The sequence below is a fragment of the Nyctereutes procyonoides genome, unplaced genomic scaffold (genome assembly GCF_905146905.1).
Source record: "Nyctereutes procyonoides isolate TBG_1078 unplaced genomic scaffold, NYPRO_anot_genome, whole genome shotgun sequence".
Taxonomy (NCBI): Eukaryota; Metazoa; Chordata; class Mammalia; order Carnivora; family Canidae; genus Nyctereutes; species Nyctereutes procyonoides.
In genome coordinates this window covers 18,803,645-18,822,708 of record NW_026575139.1, presented here as the reverse complement: position 1 = coordinate 18,822,708, position 19,064 = coordinate 18,803,645, and the positions used below count along the sequence as shown (strand labels likewise).

General features: G+C 37.0%; 1 protein-coding gene across 2 annotated transcripts in view; it reads right to left on the bottom strand.

The window, feature by feature from the left end:
- Positions 1 to 19,064, bottom strand: part of SEL1L (SEL1L adaptor subunit of ERAD E3 ubiquitin ligase) — a 57,195-nt gene that overhangs the window by 18,974 nt on the left and 19,157 nt on the right. For both annotated transcript variants that reach the window (XM_055304026.1, XM_055304027.1), the window contains 8 exons: positions 13,724 to 13,891; positions 11,620 to 11,725; positions 10,447 to 10,609; positions 7,860 to 7,913; positions 7,710 to 7,769; positions 5,903 to 5,984; positions 5,390 to 5,544; positions 1,667 to 1,723 (listed from right to left, as the gene is read on the bottom strand). In XM_055304026.1, coding sequence (XP_055160001.1) covers positions 1,667 to 1,723; positions 5,390 to 5,544; positions 5,903 to 5,984; positions 7,710 to 7,769; positions 7,860 to 7,913; positions 10,447 to 10,609; positions 11,620 to 11,725; positions 13,724 to 13,891 — 845 coding nt within the window. The remainder of the gene's footprint in view (positions 1 to 1,666; positions 1,724 to 5,389; positions 5,545 to 5,902; positions 5,985 to 7,709; positions 7,770 to 7,859; positions 7,914 to 10,446; positions 10,610 to 11,619; positions 11,726 to 13,723; positions 13,892 to 19,064) is intronic.

The window sequence follows — 19,064 nt, the reverse complement described above, 5'->3', positions numbered from 1 at the left end:
ATTTTTATTAACCAGTTCATCTGGCCTAATGAGATATATCTTAATGACCTAAAGACAATTAAAGCAGTCAAAATGCCATCTGAATTAAAAAATATGCATATAGATATTTGGTATAGTTTTTTTTTTTTTTAAGATTTTATTTATTTATTCATGAAAGATACACACAGAGAAAGGCAGAGACACAGGCAGAGGGAGAAGCAGGCTCCATGCAGGGAGCCCGACGTAGGACTCGGTCCCGGGTCTTCAGGATCACACCCTGGGCTGAAAGTGGCACTAAACCGCTGAGCCACCCAGGATGCCCATGTATAATTTTTTTTAAAGATTTTATTTATTTATTTATGAGAGACACACTAAGAGAGGCAGAGACATAGGCAGAGAGAGAAGCACGCTCCCCTCCGGGAGCCCGATGTGGGGCTTGATCCTGGGACCATGGGATCATGCCCTGAGCCAAAGGCAGATGCTCAACCGCTGAGCCACCCAGGCGTCCCGATATTTGGTATAGTTTTAAGTGATAAGTGTATTTTGTTATGATCTAATTCTTAAAGTGGATGGGATATGGAAATGAAATAACCTTAATTAGAATATTTAACTTATAGCACAGTAACAGTTTTATTAGTCTACAAACATTTATCAAGAACTCATTATGTGTCAGGCACTGTCAGGTGCTGGGAATAAAGTGGTAAAGTCCATGCTTTTTTGCAACTTAAGTTCTAAAAGAGAAAAAATAATAATAATTAATTACATAATTAATGAATTTACAATGGGTAAGGGCAGTACAGATTTTCGGAAACTGTAACTGTGGTACGTGACCTATTGGTCCTGGAGTGGAGTTAGGAGTCCAGAGGAACATTTTAGGGGAAGATATACTGGAGTTGAATTCTGGAGGAAGAGTAGGAATTAGCTATGTTAAGAAAGGGGATGGGATAATATTTACTCTAGACAGAAGGACTCGCATTCCAGAAGTCCTGAGATAGGTTCTTCATATTTACAAAGACCTGAAAAAAAGGTCCATGTGCCTGTGAAAGGGTCTGGTGAAGTAAACAGAGACTGGTACAAGATCTTAGAAATCATGTTAAAGGTTTTGGTCTTTAAGCAATTAGAAATCGTGGACCAAGAGCTTGAAGCATGGGAACCATAGGATCAGGTGTGTGGTTTACATAGGCTCCTGCTTAGGAAATGCAAGCAGGAGATGACTCACACAAGTGGTAGGCATACTGATGGAATCAAGGGAAGAGATGAGGGAGATTTAGGGCATAAAGCACGCAAAGGTCAGTGACAAGATAGAGATGTAACTGCTATGGTTGTAATACTTCTAACTTATCACAAACGCAACAATGACTTTTCCTCAGTTCTATGGAATATTTTCCAATGGGAGTTTTAAGACCTATTTCAAACCATATACCTACAGGAAACCAAGACATTGTGTATATATTTTTGGCAATACTGAGAAATAGGTTTCAGAATTTAAAAAACCCTTCCCTCCACCATGAGGTATAATCACATTTTTAGTCTTCAGCTTTCTCAGGGGTCGGATCTTGAAAGATCATTTGTGATGATTGTCTAAATAACACAAACTTGATGCTACCACTGACTAACAAGAACTACATCTAGAGTTTCATTTCTTTCTACAACATGGAGTGCAAAGTCCTGGGAACAAAAAAGTTACCTGATGGTTTTGTTCTACTCCACGACCTCCATGCAGGTGCAGTTGTCCCAGACCAACCTGAAAATTAACAAAAATGAGCAAAAGTAAATGGTACCATCCAGTGTCATTAAGTTAGAACAAGAAATTATTTGGTCATAAAAAGGTTTCTCTTCATAATCCAAAAAAGTGAAGACTTAGTTTAAACTCCTAAAGATATTACTTTAACATTTTTTAAAAACTGAAAATGTTTGCTTTTATTTACAAGGTATAATTCTGAAATAAAGATGAAATAAAGGCAATTTCAGGCAAGCTAAAATTGAATTTGTCACCAATGAACCCACTGAAGAAATTACTAAAGGATGTTCTTTAGGAGGAAGGAAAGTTATCTTGGCAAGTTTGAAGATGCAGTAAGAACTAAAGAACAATGGAAAATTAAATTTCTGAGTAAATCTAAATTATATGGACTATATAAAAGAAGAATATCTTGTGGGATTCAAAAATATATAGAATTAAAACACATACGGAGTACTCTAAAGTTTACATCGTCTAAGAAATGATAAAAGTGATCATTCATACTAGACTTTGATAAGAGTAGTAAACAAAGTCCAGCTATTACCTTAGTAGAAGGGAGGAGGTACAATAGCAGAAATACTAAAACCAAAAGAAGGTAAGAAAGGAGATATAAAAGAGCATGAAAAATCAAAATGAAAGAAAGCAAGCAACATAGAAAATATAAATATATCATTCATTACTTTTAATTAAAAGCGTGTCAGAAAGGATAAAAAAATAAAAGTAGGCCAATAATGCTCCCAAGAGACATATCTTAAACATAAGAGGTTGAATACAAAAGATGGAAAAGACAGTCTATGTAAATACTAACCAAAAGAAAGTGGAGAGTGGAGTAGCTAGCTAGTATCGGGCAAAATACAATTTAAAGCAAAAAACATTTCTGGAGATAAAAGAGGATGTTTCGTGGGTCACCTGGTAGCTCAGTGGCTGAGCGTCTGCCTTTTGCTCAGGGTGTGATCCCAGGTTCCTCGGATTAAGTCTTGCATGGGGTTCCCTGCAGGGAGACTCCTTCTCTCTCTGCCTCTCTGTGTCTCTATGAATAAATAAATAAAATCTTTCTTTTAAAAGATTTTATTTATTCATGAGAGAGAGAGAAAGGCGGGGAGGGGGGCAGAGACACAGGTAGAGGGAGAAGCAGGCTCCATGCAGGGATCCTGACGTGGGACTCGATCCCAGGTCTCTAGGACCACGCCCTGGGCTGAATGCAGCGCTAAACCACTGAGCCACCGGGGCTGCCCAATAAATAAACTCTTAAAAAAAAAAAAGTTTCATGATATGCAAGTTAAACAAAAAGATAACAATATTAAGTCTATATACATTCCACATGGCCTAAAAATACATAAATCAAAATTGAGAGAAATACAAGAAGATAGAGACAAAGTCACACCCCAGTGGGCAATTTAAACAATACTGTCTCAGCACTGGAAAGAAAAAGCAAACTCAGTAAGGATCCACAAGATTTAAGCAACAGGATTAAAAAACATAACTCAATTGACACATTAAGAATACTATACCCAACAACTGAAAAATTTGTATTCTCTTTAGCACACAATATTTGGCCAAACTGACCAAGTGATGGATCATAAAGCTAGTCTCAGGAAATCCCAAACAAATGAAATCATATAATGCATATTCTTATATTCTTTTTTTTTCAAATTTAGATTTATTTATTTGAAAGAGGAGAAAGAGAGAGATTGTGTGAGTGAGCCCGTTGGGGGGGTGGGCAGGGGGAGAGAGAACCTTAAGCAAACCGTGTACTGAGTGTGAAGCCTGACATAGAGCTAGATCTCACAATCTGAGCCGAAACCAAGGACTGGATGCTTAACCGATTATGCCACCCAGGCACCCATACAGAGCATATTCTGAACACAGTGGATTAAGCTAGATATCAACATAAAGGGTAAGTAGTAAATTCCATTTATTTGAATACTAATCAATTCACTTCTAAAATTACACATGGGTCAGAAGAAATCACACTGAAAATTAGAGCTAAATATAATGAAACTATGACAGCAGAACATATTCTATAACATATCAAGAACTATAAAGTTATAGAAGTTCCAGATAGTACTGATGCACAAGACATGCAAGAGAATATGCACAGATCATTATTTGGAATAGCCTAAATCTGGGAAGAGTAAAATAGGTAAATAAGTTGTGGGATTTTTACACAATGAAATACTATAGGGTAATGTATGTGAATGAATTTCAGCTACATGAAAACACATGGGCTGATTTCATAAACATAATGCTGAGCAAAAGAAGCTGATATCAAAAAATGCTGTATAATTTTTTAAAAAAGATTTTATTTATTCATGAGAATAAATTTTTTATTTATTTTATTTATTCATGAGAGACACAGAGAGAAAGGCAGAGACATAGAGGGAGAAGCAGGCTCCTTACAGAGAGCCTGATGTGGGACTTGATCCCCAGACATGGGATCATGACCTGAGCCAAAGGCAGACGCTCAACCGCTGAGCCACCTAGGCATCCCTGATTTTTTTTTTTTTTTAACATAAAATTCAAAACCAGGCCAAACCAATCCATAGTATTAGAAGTCAGCTTAGTGGGCAACCCATGGGGAGGAGGGGGCTTCTTGGACGCTAGTTATGCTTCACAGAAGGTTCATCTGGTGATAATTCAGGGGGCTGTATGCTTCAGATTTATGTACTTTTTTGTATTAAGGTTGTAATTCGAGTAGTGAAAAGAACAAAATGATATACTATACCACAGATGGAGTTTTTAGTTTGAGTTTTCCACCAAATACACTGAAGTCAGCTTTCCACAGTAAGTAGTGTTCTACATAATTTTTGATGGTTGCATAAAATTCCACTACATGGAAGTGCTACAGTTGAGGTAAATCCCTATTTTGGGGCATTTAGATGGTTTTCAATTTTAACTGGCCTTTGATATAAAAGGAAGATGTTTAATTAGATAACTTTATTATAATTTCCACGAACTAGGATTTGGATCTTTCGCTATAATTTTTTTTTTAAATCTAAGATTCCTTTCTGTTAAGTCTTAAAATCAATTGTTCTCAAAAAAGTATCTAATGCTTATCTTTCTATATTTCTATATCAGAAAAGATCCGTAACTGCATAGAAAAAAATGTAAATGTTGAAGTCCTCCTTTTTATTTCAAGATCAGCAAATAACCCATGAAATAACAAATTATACACGGTACTTTCATGGATATACTATACAATTTACATTAATCAAGGCTTTTTCTGTCCTTGACACCTTGAGGAAATTATGGTCTAAGATGAGCAAAGGAACATGAACAGTAAATGGCACTGATGGGCATCTGAAATTCCAAATATTCCAGAGACTTTTTGTTGAAAGTGACAGTTTTCATCATTGGTGACTCCAGTAAGAGCCTTCATCATCAGTAGTACACTGCTCTGTTTAAGCAGCAGTTTTCAACTGTGGTGCAATCACCTGGCCAGCTTCTATGAACTCAAGGCCTAGGCTACATCCTAGATGAATCCAAATAGAAATGTCCTGATATTATGGGACTCTTGGTACTTTTAGGAAAATGCTACTCAGGTGATTCTAATACGCAATTAATAATGGCTCAGAGCAATGGAAATGTTTCTTATGGACATAAGTGCAAGTGCTTGCCCCAAGACTAATATATAATGCAGTGAGACATGCCATGAGATGTTTAAACACATACCTGTGCTTGTACATCACCTTTTTCCGCTAGAAACTGATAGTATTGAATCAAATCTTCTTCCAGCATTCCACTATTCATTCCTGGATTTTCCACCTCATCAGGCAGCCGTATTCTCTGTACTACTGAGCCTCCTGTCAGCGAGATATCACTAGCAACTGAAACAGGGGGATGAAGTAGTAACACAGAGGAAGGTAAGAAGGAAGTAGAATTTCAGCTGCCAAATGTTGATAGACACTACGCTAATAGAAATTATAGATTACAAAATAGTAATCTATACAAGCCCAGTCTTTTCTACAAAATATTTAAGAAGTGAAATCCAAAGTGCACATGCACGGGTGTGCGTGTACACACACACACACAAAGGAGTTCTTAGTCAATTAGTGTAAAGATCATTCCACTTAAGAGAGTTCGTCATGATTATTTCGTAGTACAACGACAACAGACGTATTTAAAGTTAATTCCATTTTGTTTTTTGTTTCTTTTGATAAAATGAAAGGCAAAATAAATAGATACCATGATTGGCAACAAGACGATAATGAGTCAGGGCCGATTCACAACTCTGGAGGACTCCGATGCCAGCCCAGTACCGGTAACCCTGTGAGACAAGCTCTAGTGAGAAGACTGCAGGTTCACACATTCCACTGGCATTCTTGTTGGAAGGAATAAAGCCACCTGCACTCAGAATGTAATTCCACAGTTCCTTGATCCCAGTACATTACCACTTCTTTTATCCTGAGTTTTAGGTTCTGAGGTAACTTATTTAACTCCAAAAATCAGACTTTAGCTAAGAACTAGGAAATAATGATGTTCCCACAGAAATCAAAATAGATGCTAGGAATTTTATGGGTGAAGTAAGAGAAAATTACTTAGGTTCTTGCTTAGACTACATTCTAATCTTATTTTAGACATGATTTTAACAAATATGGGTAACCCATCAAACCAGCAAAGCAGCAAAAACTTAGCAAAACAAGGAAGATGAGAAACTACTAGGAGCAGACATAGTAACATGAGCAAAAAATGATTTCAGAATGATGGGGAAGATAGCTAACTATAAAGAATAGAAAACAAAAAGTGGACCTCTTGAGTCATTTAGCTTTATAAATTTTAACAATCCTTAGGGCACTACTGTGTAATAATGTGTATAATATTTAATGTTCATATTCTGTAGCCACTATTTAAGAGAATTGGTAAATTAAAAAAAAATCCCGGTAAAAAATATAGAACATACTTTTGCCATATAAAAATATGCTTTAAACTTCTGGAAAATTCATCTAAAAAGAACTTTTCAATTATTAATTGAGGAATAAATGCTACCACAGATGAAAAAAATAAAAAAAACCCTTCAAAATTAATGAGGAATGTTTCAGAAAGTTAGAGCAACATCTTTGTTTTTCACTGGCTTAAACTACTTTAGCAGTTCATGTCTGACATAGATGGGGTCCAAGCTCCTTGGCATGATGTACAGCCCATTTACGTGATTCCTGATGAATTTCCTGGCATTCTACTCTCTCACCACACTAAACAGCTTGTATTTTCTTGCAGGTACTATATTCCTTCATCATTGTCCCTCTGTATGTATTGCTCCTGCTGTCTGAATGCCCATCCACTCGTATTCACTCCCTGCTCTTTATCCTTCAAGAACTGCTTTAGTTCCCTCAGAAGTATCTCCTTTAAACTCTCCTTCTAACACCAATATGGGTTAAGTGCCTTTCTAAGTAATTCCTATACTGTAATGATCTCCTGACTTGTGTAAATTTAAATGTTAATCAATTTTCAATGTAAAATCAATTTAAATGTAAAATCTGTTGATAACTCAGATGTAGAAATGATTTTGACAAACAATTCCAACTTAAAGAAAATAAATGAGCCATTTATCACATCTCTATTTTAAGGGTAATCAGTCAAATACATCATTTTATTTATTTTTTAAAGATTTTTATTTATTTATTTATTCATGAGAGATACACAGAGAGAGGCAGAGACATAGGCAGAGAGAGAAGCAGGCTCCGTGCAGGGACCCTGATGTGGGACTTGATCCCAGGACTTTAGGATCATGCCCTGAGCTGAAGGCAGAAGCTCAACCACTGAGCCACCCAGGCATCCCTCAAATACATCATTTTAAAGAAAAATTGTGGAGTGTACAAATTTTCATCCGCATGTAGATCCAAGTGTTATACCCATTAACAAGAATCTGAAGAATGTTCAACTGAATACTAGATCTTAAGGAATATAAGTACACCTCCTTCATGAAAGCTAGAAAAGTTGTGGCCCTTCATGAACCAAAAATTCTGCCACTCAACGTTACCAAAGTCTTACTTACCAAAACCATGTGTGCAATGAGGTTGCCCCCAAGAGCTCCAAAAGTATAATATACTAGGGCCTGTGAAAGAACAAAATATACTTAACTGAACACAGGAAGACACTGACCCAGTTCAAATGGTAGTATACAATAAAGTTTTAATAATATTACCTTTGCCTGACTTGAATTAACACCAAGTCCAGAGGCATACAGAAAGCCAAGAGCCTGAAATAAAATGATAAAAGTAAGAATTCTTCCCTAGTGGAGGTTTATCCAGCACAGACATAGTTTTATGAATGAAGAAAAGATTCAAGAATCTTTAGCTACTGAAAGACTTGAACTAAGTATGCACAAATGTGGAATTAAAGAACCTTAGAAAAGCATTCAAGAAAAAAAAAAAGAAAAGCATTCAAGGTTTTACAAATGACACAATAAAATACAACTTTAAATAAATCAAAAAGTTTAGCTTGAAGATTAAAGATAGTTTAATAAAATATTAACTAGAACAACAAAGCTGAACACACTGAAATATGGCTTTAACTTTTTTTTTTTTGGCTTTTACTTTATCTTGATCAACAGCTATTATGAGAACCAAACAAACCCTTTATCATTATATCAACACATGACCTGTCAAAGGAGAAGACACAATGCTAAGATAGACATCCTAGAATAACAAGTGGCGGCAAAGGTGACCTCAAAAGGGTCAACAGAGAAAAGTCACTTGATAATACGGAAGCACACCCAATTTTGCATTACAATCCGCGCCCCGCCCAAATAAAAGAACTCCAACCAACCAAACTGAATCGATAAGGTTCAACCCTTTGCCTGTTGAGGATGGCCCTTGATGACAGGAAAGCATAAGCTGAAGTCAGAAAGGCAGGTGTGGCACGTGCCAGCATTCATCAAAATCTATAAGCTCCCCTACATTTCCCAGTACCTTGTCCTTGGGTAGGGCCATGTGTCGAGGATGTGGCAAAGAGAAATGCAAGCTATTTTTAGGCCTGGCCATTAAAAACTTTCCAGAAATGCTCCAGCCCTCACTTCTCTCTTCCCAAAGGCTTGAAAGTCCCAGGTTTGAAATAGTGCAGTTATATGACAGGAGCAGCCTTGGGCTGAGTCACCATTGGGAAGAGTGCCACAGGCAGAGGAACTGCATCAACCCTGGTATGAACAAGTAATAACTTCTTTGTAGTGTTGAGCCACTGTGACTTTGGGGCTGTGTCTGTTACATCAGCTAGAAGTAATTACCATGGAGAGAGTGCTTGCAATATGCAATATAAAGCACCGGCATTGTAGGGTGCTATTACTAGAGGGAAAAGATGCTTAAGAAGTACCACCATTCTTTAGAGCCAAATGTGTCTACAGAATAAAGAATGTATATGTGAATTTGTATAAATTGACTTATACTGAAAAGGGAAAAAAACTCTGCAAAGGGGGCAATTAAGATATAACCTGTTTATAAATTAAACCAAGACTGTGTTAAGAGTTAGACTGGTTAGGTATTCAGACCTACAGAAAACAATGGTTACAATTCCTATAGTACTGTTTAAATAGTCTGAAAACAGCCTTCCTCTAACTATGACTAGAAATTTTATATTTAAGCAAAATCCACACCTTCAATAAACCTGAATTACTGAGAGCATTTAAAATAAATGTGGTGGCCCTCTAAACCCAGGTGTCAATCTTACTATTACCAATGTGGAATCAAGCAGATATTATTTATCAACTGGTGTGATGTGATATGGAATGCATAAGGCAGTCTAGACCAAAAATACTTGACTTGAGTTCATTAGTTTTTAGCTGTGATATCATCTATAGGAAGTATAGATACCAAACAAGTACCAAACAAAAGGACAAAAGGAAGAAGCAAACAGGCAAACTGAAGTCAGACATTCTGCAGAAAAACTGGCCCTCTCTCTAACACAGACAAGAAAGAAAGAAAGGCAGGGACTATGCTAGCAATAATAACCAAACAGAATGTCTAGTCCTGGATTGAATACTGCTTTGGATGAAACAGGTATAAAGGAAATGTTTTGGTTCAATGCCCTATGAAGGCATTATATGGGTATTCCATTTACTGGGATGGAATGGTGAGGGCTATTCATCGAAAAAGCAAGTAATGGAATAGCAGACAGGGACATCTTATTTTAATAAAAAATTTACATGTATAAAAACACAAAGAGAAAGGTCAAGAAAGATGTGCATGCATTACCATGTAACCAATGTTCAGGTCTGGGTGGTATAGATATGATATTTTCTTTCTTAGTTTTTTTTTTTTTTTTTTAGTTTCCTGTAATGAACATGTACTACTTATGTAATAAAAAATATATATATATTATATATATAAAAATAAATAAATAAATAAATAAATAAATATATATATATATATATATATATTTAATACCAAGATTACCAAAAGCTGGAGCATCTGAACTTTGGAAGAAAGGCAACGGGGAGTGAGTTCAGATAAAATTATAATTACCTTTATGTTTCATTCTTTACGGACTGAATTTGGAAAACTACAAATATAACTGTGGTAAGATACAGCTGCAAAAGTGCCTTAGGTGACCACAGTGTTCTCACACCGAGGAAGAAGACTGTCCAAGATCGATTAAATGGTCTGCCACAGAATTAGTATTTAAAGGTATTTTACCTTCTAGTCTTACTTATTAAGGGAAGGCAGAGCATAAAGAGTAAGCTGCTATGAAAATAAACAAGTACTGTATGCCAAGAGATTCTGCTGTGAAAGTACACTTACAGTTTGTCCCTTAGGAGAGCCTTCCTCAGTCAGTTTCTCAAACATCTCCTTGGCTGCCTGGATATTCTGTGTCAGGTAATCACCAAACAAAAGAGCATATGACACTCTCTCCAGGGCCTTGGTATGATTCATGCCCGCCGCCTTTTGAAGATACCGATATGCTCTTTAAACATAAGCAATTAAAAAAAAAACAAATTAGAAATATTTGGGGACTGCTATTAACATTTTTAAAGAATCTGGGGCACCTGGCTGGCTCAGGCTCAGTTGGAAGAGTATGGGATTCTTGATCTTGAGGTCATGAGTTGGAATGGCACGCTGGGTGTAGAGATTACTTAAATTAAAAAACAAAAAACAAAAAAAACAAAAAACAAACAAAAAACAAAAAAACACTTTTTTAAAAATTTAACTTAAATTGAAAAAGACTTTTTTAAATTAAAAATTTTTTAACAAAATCTATTAAAACACGGAATAAACAATTCCTCATTCTATAGAATCCCTGTGATATTTGATTTCCATTAACTTGTGTTACTTATGATATGTAGAAAACATTCTGGGCTACTTTTGTTTTTACATAGGGTACCAGCTCTGTTATTTCAATATTTTAGAATAGTCTAAAGAATTATAATACTGTGGTATCCAGTACATAATCCAATGATAAACACTGCAATTTCCTTTTAAAATCGTTGTACAGACTATAACAAGAGTCAGCTGAAATTAAGGACATAAAATGTTAAAAGACAGACAACTTATTTTATATTCTTTCCAAATTCCTAAATTCTAGTGTTTGTCTGCAAGACAATTACAAAGTAAAAATAAAAATAAAAAAAAAAACAAAAACAGAAAAAACACCTGACAACAATTCCTTTTGTTCTATGTCATTTTGAATTCTGAAGAGTATACATATTCTTGTCTCTTAGAAACTATTACAGCTTTAATTATTTCCATTTTGCTTATTGTTCATTCTGGTGATGAATATAATCTTTTTAGCCCATTGAGCTGAAATCTGATAAAAGTAATGCCCTAATGTCCATAGGTCATATTAGGTCTTCTGAAATTACAAACTAAGAGAAATCCTCTGTCTTTGGCAGTGCATTAAAACAAGTACTTCGCACTTTTTTTTATCTGAGTAGTGGCCTATGTCAGAAGCAGAATGGACGGACCAGTGCTACCTACTCTCTTTTTTGGCTTTTCTTGTTGCTTCCGTTGAGGATTTTCATTCCTGTCTGGTACATCATTTCCGCTTCCTGCATTTGCCGCCGTTTAGCAGCCTCTTCTTCAGCTAAAAACAAAAAGTCAGATGCTTTTAAATGGAGTTTAATCTTATACCAATTATTTGTCAAAACTCAGTATATATTCTTTCTTCTGGTGAAAGATACCAGATACTGATACCAACACAATGATTTTTCATTATTTCTCAGTCTGATTTTTATTTTTATGGTTTTAAAAGATTTTATTTCTTCATAAGAGACACCCAGAGAGAGGCAGAGACACAGGCAGGGGGGAGAAGCAGGCTCCATGCAGGGAGCCCGACTTGGGAATCGATCCCAGGTCTCCAGGATCACGCCCTGGGCTGAAGGCGGTGCTAAACCACTGAGCCATCCAGGGATCCCCCCAATGATTTTAAGGACATTTGCTTTTATGTGTGGCCTTTATCTGACTAAAGTTAAGACTTAAAAAAAAACTAAATAAAACTCATTAAAACAACTTTCTTTTAAGAAAGGGGGTATCAACCTATTTTTCGGAAGTTGCTTTTCTGCTAGTAACTCTAAACTTTTCATCTAAGTCAACCAAAATTCCAGCAGAGCCTTCTGATTATATAGCAATGTGAGCTAAAATTGAAGGACCATTGTAGTCAAAGGACACTTTAGCCTCACCTGAAAGGCGCCATCTTTACAAGAAGGAAATACTTGATTTATTACCTAACAGAAAATTAGTTGAAAAAAATGATTTTTATTAAATATAGAACTTGATTTAATATTCAAGTTCTCTTTTTTTCCTAAGTACTGATACGACACAGAAAATCATAGCATTGGTATAGATTTCCCCTATATTATTTTGCTACTGTAATAAAGCATTTTAACAGATGTCTAAAACTCTTCAAGAGACATTTGAGGGCAGCCCTGGTGGCTCAGCGGTTTAGCACCACCTTCAGCCCAGGGTGTGATCCTGGAGACCCAGATCGAGTCCCACATCGGGCTCCCTGCATGGAGCCTGCTTCTCCCTCTGCCTATGTCTCTGCCTCTATCTCTCTCTCTGTGTCTCTCGTGAATAAATAAATAAAATCTTAAAAAAAAAACCAAAAACAAAACAAGAGACATTTGAATATTTTGTTAGGAGTTTTATAGAAATAGAAGTGACTTCTTCTTGTAATAGAAAAGCAAAATTTGGTATATTAAACAAGAATACCTAATCGTACCGGCCCACATCCAAAGATGGACTATATTTGATGCTATTCTAAGGAATGCCTAAATATTCTATCAGAGCTATTATTTTGAAAATGTTATCTGGAATCAAAAGAGGTATGTTCAAAGTTTTCTGTTGTTCTTTAATAGTTAGAAAGTTGGGCAGCCCAGGTGGCTCAGTGGTTTAGTGCCACCTTCAGCCCAGGGCCTGATCCTGGGGTCCTGGGATCGAGTCCTACGTCAGGCTCCCTGTATGGAGCCTCCTTCTCCCCCTGCCTGTGTCTCTGCCTTTCCCTGTGTGTGTGTGTGTGTATGTGTGTCTCTCATGAGTGAATAAATAAAATCTTAAAAAAAAAATTAAGTTTTTCCCAAAAACTCAGCTTGCCTTTAGAGGCAATACTAACATTTAGGGCAGTGAAATATACTATATCCATCAAATTATCTTATAAATATACTATATCTGTCAAATTACCTTAGCACAGCACATTGACTCAAAGTATTTAAAAAAAGGTATTATCTATTTTTCATCTATGCACTATTAATTAACCTTTAGCATAATGTTCTGTTTTTCCTTATTGCCAAAAAATGTTTTACATTGATTAATTTAGCAGCCTGCCTGAGGGTTTCCAGAACAACGTATGCACACCAAAAGAAAATCATCTCTAAATAAAACATGAATGTGATAAGCTGCCCAAGTGACAGCCTGGGAGGGAGTACACTGCATGCTTCCTGTTCTTAAGTACATTCTGTAAGACTATAACTCTGTCGATGCTGACCATTTTTGATGAAGGTGGGGAAAGGATGGCTAGGAAAAGGCTTAAAATTGTATGAGACATAAAGCAATGTGGACACGCCTCCTACTGAGCAATACTTACTTTCACAAAAGCCCCACTTTTCATCTGCCTTGTAGTCATAGGTTGTAGCACACCACAATCTGCCATCTTCCCTCCCATCTGATGTACATTCGTCATATTCCTTATCCAGAAACAGAAAAGGGAAGTGGCAGGGCTCCCCATGTGCTGTGCCTTCAATGGCGGTCAGAGCTGAAAAGATAAGAAAAAACTCTAAACATGAATAGCACCTCTGGTATCTATGGATTTAATACTGTGAATTTCAATCATTAGATTTCGAAGACAAAACTACATGATTTGAAATGGGGAACATGAAAGGGTCAGCATCAATTTTCTTTAGGATGACTTAAGAGCGGGTCAACTTAGTGAACATGGCTGGCTTCATGTACATGACAGCTTTGTATCCAGCTTTAGAATTTCTGAAGGTCTTGAGATCTGATAACCTTATAATGTTAGAAGTCTACTATAAACTCTTGACTAACTAGCAAGCAAAATATAAGGCAAATGCCACCGAATCAACTCCACTGCTCAGCACAAATCCCCCTTTTTCTATCTGAATGTAATAAGTCAGTTTCTTTAATAGTAAAAAGTCATTCAGGGAAAATGCTCCCCCAGATAAAGTTCATCATTCATGTACGCCTCTGTGATCCCACAGCATTTTTTCAGAGCACTTACCATATCTGAGGTTCTTTTTTTTTTACCATACACTTGCTCTCACAACACCCTGAGCTTCTTAAAAGTAGAGATCATATCTCTAATCTGTTCTTAAGCTCTGAGTATCTTTTGGGCACTGGGAATTGTGTCAGGTGCTGGAAATGAGGTGGAGCACAGGTCTCTGCTCTACACAACTTAGTGCCTAGCAAGGAAGAGAGACATTAAACAAAAATGTGACTCGTGTTCCGGAAAGGAAAGCCTCCCCTGTCAGGAACTGAGGTTTATCACTGGACTTCACAGATAGGTAGGAGCAGAGGGTGAATGAACTGCTTCAGGGTGGCGTGGCAGAGGTACCATAAACAGAGGGAATTATGTGCGCTAAGAAGCAAATGAATGACAGCATGGTACTTTAGAAAACATACAAAAAGTTCAGCATGTTAGAACATGCAGTGTGCAGGCCCAAGTGCACAGGTTACACTTAGAGCAGCACAAAGAAGCTAGACTAAAAAGATTCTGATAAATCTAATTAGGGAGTTTGGGCTTTATCTTGAGAACACTGGAAACTCACTTAAGAGTTTTAAACAGGAGTGACATGCTCATACTTCCACTTTTATTAAGAGAGGGGACAATGGACTGGAGAAAAGCAAGGCTAGGTGCAAAGGCGACCAGTTTAAAAGTTGTGAGACTAGTCTAATCGAGAGGTCATGGTAGCCTGAAGAGGACGATGGAATGAAAGAAGTGGATGTACTCAAGTGATGCTAAGGAAGTAGATACAGCCCCACTTACTGACTAGATGTGCAGGTGAGAGGGGAGGAGTATAGAAGCCTCCCAGGTATTAGGCTTCAGGAAGTGAGGGGATGGCTGTCCTCACTAGGAGAACACTAAAGAAAGAGTAGGTTACTGGGTACGGATGAAATGGATCAGGGCAGAGACAAGTGAAGCTTTGATCCTGCTACATTCAAAGTGGCTACAAAAAACATAGCCAAAAAACAAGACTCTTAGACATCTTTTTAGCTGTAGTCAAAGAGAAATGTCTCTGGTTCATAGACTGGAAGCCAAGAGTAAGCTTGAGAGCGCCAAGTGAGTAGTTCATGAGAAAACCAGAGGGCCAGGGTTGAGCCCAGAACCATAAACAGGTGTGAGTATACATCAACTTCCAAGGGTTGCTTTTACATGGAGAATTTAATTAGGCATCATCACTTAGTGATTAAGAGCATAGCTCTGGATTCAGAACGCCTGATTCAAACCCTACCACTTATTAGCTGTACACTTTGAGCAAAGTAGTTAATTGCTCCTTTTTTTTTTTTTAAAGGATTTTATTTATGTATTCATGAGAGACACTGAGAGAAAGGCAGAGACCTAGGCAGAGGGAGAAGCAGGCTCTCCATAGAGAGCCTGATGCGGGACTCAATCCCAGGACTCTGGGACCACACCCTGAGCCAAGGGCAGATGCTCAACCACTGAGCTACCAAGGCATACCTTAACCTCTCCTACCTCTCCTCTTATCTATAAAATCATTTGCAGATAACTTATCTACCAATAGGGGTAACAATCCTTGCCGCGTAGTTACTCATAAAGATGCACGTAAATAATGTATATAAAGGACCCATCATGGTGCCTACCACTTAAGGTAATAAGTGTTTAAGAGATGGTACTGTTACTATCACAGGTTCTCCAGCTCTGAAAGGCTAGGAAATGGATGCTCTTTCTCGCCACTGCAAAGAAGAATTCATACTAAGATACATTATGAAAGCTATTTTCAGTAAGTTATGAAACGGTTTACCACCAGATAAGTGTCATTCACCATCCTGGTAATCACTAACCAGAGGCAAATACTTTGATCTGTGTTTATAAGAAATGATCTTTAGTACAATTTATAAGCAAAGTACCCTTTAGCAATGACCTCAGAGGGGTCATTTTAAGTACAGAGTTTGAAAAAAGGCACTCCTATGGACTGCTATTAGATTCAAATTTGCTTGAAAAAAAATAGTACCTGTAAAATAGCAATTTGTAAATCTGAATTTCAAATTAAAATAATATAATAGTTTAAAAATATTTGATTTTTTTCTATAATAGACATTTTTGTTTTAAAAACAAATAGCTTGCCATAAGATCCTAGTTTGCCAAAGTGTCCTAAGTGATGCAAGTATATGCAAGAATTCTTTCATGTGATAGAAGTATACACCAGAAGAAACTGGAAAGAGCCCAAAGGTTTTTGGCAACAAAAGGTTTTAACCTACTGCTGATTCAGCACTAACTAACTTAAGTAAAAAGAATCCCTTTTTATGGGTGCATGTGCTTCACGATTTAGAGTGAAACTTGGTCTAAATAATGTGTTTATTAGTATGTAATCAGAAAGAAAACTTGTATCTCTCAGTTACCTTCTCTAAGCAAAATCACAACCCAGAAGTTGCTACTACCTTTTAAACTTGTTTTAAATTCTTCTCAAAGTTACTGACTGGGACTTGCAAGTTCCAAGTCAATTATCTCAAGTCCTCACAATAGTGTTAATTTCAGTTAATTTTCTTTCCATGGAGAGATTCTGCAAGAATTTCAAAGCTATCATTTTAAAAACCGCCACAAAAATAGTACTAGTTTTAAAAACAATGGTAATTACTGCTCTGGCACAATGAAGCTGACTGATTATGCAATTTAAGTTAATGACAGCCAGTAGTCAAACCTGACTCTAAAAATGAAAGGGGGAAAAATCTGTCATTAAGCCAATTTTGCACCTTCCTGTAAAAAAGATCACAGTTCTAGATAAGGAATCATGTTTTGACTCTATAATAATGACACAGTACCACAATCCATTTAAACCTTGACAGTAAGATTTTTATAACTTTTTTTTAAAAGATTTTATTTATTCATGAGAGACAGAGACAGAGACAGAGACAGAGAGAGAGAGAGAGAGAGAGAGGCAGAGACATAGGCAGAGAGAGAAGCAGGCTCCATGCTGGGAGCCTGATGTGGGATTCTATCCCAGGACTCCAGGATCACACCCTGAGCCAAAGGCAGATGCTTACCCGCTGAGCCATCCAGACATCCCCCCCCCTTTTATTTTTAAAAATTTTGTATTTATTTTTGTTTATATTTTAAAAATCGCTCTTGCAAAGCCAGTTAAAAAAAAAAAATCAAGGGATCCCTGAGTGGCTCAGTGGTTTAGCATCTGCCTTCAGCCCAGGGCGTGATCCTGGAGTCCCGGGATCGAGTCCTTCATCGGGCTCCCGGCATGGAGCCTGCTTCTCCCTCTGACTGTGTCTCTGCCTCTCTCTCTCAGTCTTTGTCTCTCATGAATAAATAAATAAAATATTAAAAAAAAAATCATTCAGGAAAAGTTAAAAAAAAAAAAAAGACGAAAACCCAAACAATAATCCTAAACCTGAAGTCATTCAGTGTTGCCAGGGTACAGGTTAATGGGGACTTTCATACTGCTGGTAGGAGTGTATCAATCAGTACAACCTCTTAAAAAGGGACTTTTAGGAATACCTATTAGAATTTATACAGTCCATACTTTGGATCACATTTTTCTACTTCTAGGATGTTTACTTGTAGAAATGCTCCCATAAGGATACAAAGAGATGTGTGTAAGAATGTATTTGTGTATAAAGATACAAAACCAAGAACTCAAAAGTCTAACAATAGGAGATTGATTAAATCAGCTTTAGTGCAGCCATTACCTAAAAACCTGGCATAGACAGGAGCAGAGGATCAAAGGCTGGGTGTCAGGGTAACCTTGTATTTCAAGATCAGATAGATTCCAGAAAACCAACAGGTAAGTGATGAGAGCATCTTCAGAGTAGGAAAAAAATGTGAGGTGTAAGATGAGGACCAAGAACTGGCCAAGTATCCAGCAATGAAAATTATGACTGGCATCAAGTGGATTTACAGGTCTTGAGGGGACCTGAGCATCATGGGAGTCAGATAACAGAATGAGAAGAGAGGAAGTGAAATCAGTGAATACAGACAAATCTTTCAAAGAATGATGCTATAAAGGGGAGTAAGGTGGTTACTGGAAGGGGTTCTGGTTTTTAAAATATAAACTATTACAGCATATCTGAACGCTGATGGAAGGAATCCCAAGAGAGAGGAAGCAATGCAACAGTGGTTAGAATGTTGCTATATGAACTGAGTTAAATGTCCTGGGAATAGACACTATCTTTTCCTCATTTCTAATGGTAAGATCAAAACAAAACCCAAAAATATCAACTTCTTGATCCATAAAAACAAAGGTAAGGGATTTAGCTTTGCAATTTTCTCTCATCTTGGGGGGATTTACACAGCCAATAAAGACTGATATTGTATCTGTAAGTTCATATGAATGGTCTGTTAATAAGAAAACTACTTAATCATGCTGCTTGTTTGAAGCAATTTTGTACTTCCAAACATAAAAGGTAAGTAGCATTATTTAAATTTTAATTTTTTAAAAAGATTTATTTATTTATTTATTCATTCATTCATTCAGGAGACACACACACACACACACACACACACACACACACACACACACAGAGGCAGACAGACTGACACAGGCAGAGGGAGAAGCAGGCTCCATGCAGGGAGCCTGACATGGGACTTCATCCCGGGTCTCCAAGATCACATCCTGGGCCGAAGGCAGCACTAAAGTGCCAAGCCACCAGGATTGCCCGGTAAGTAGCATTTTAGTAAAACACACTTATAGTAGAAAATAGTTATAATACAATCATTTAATGTT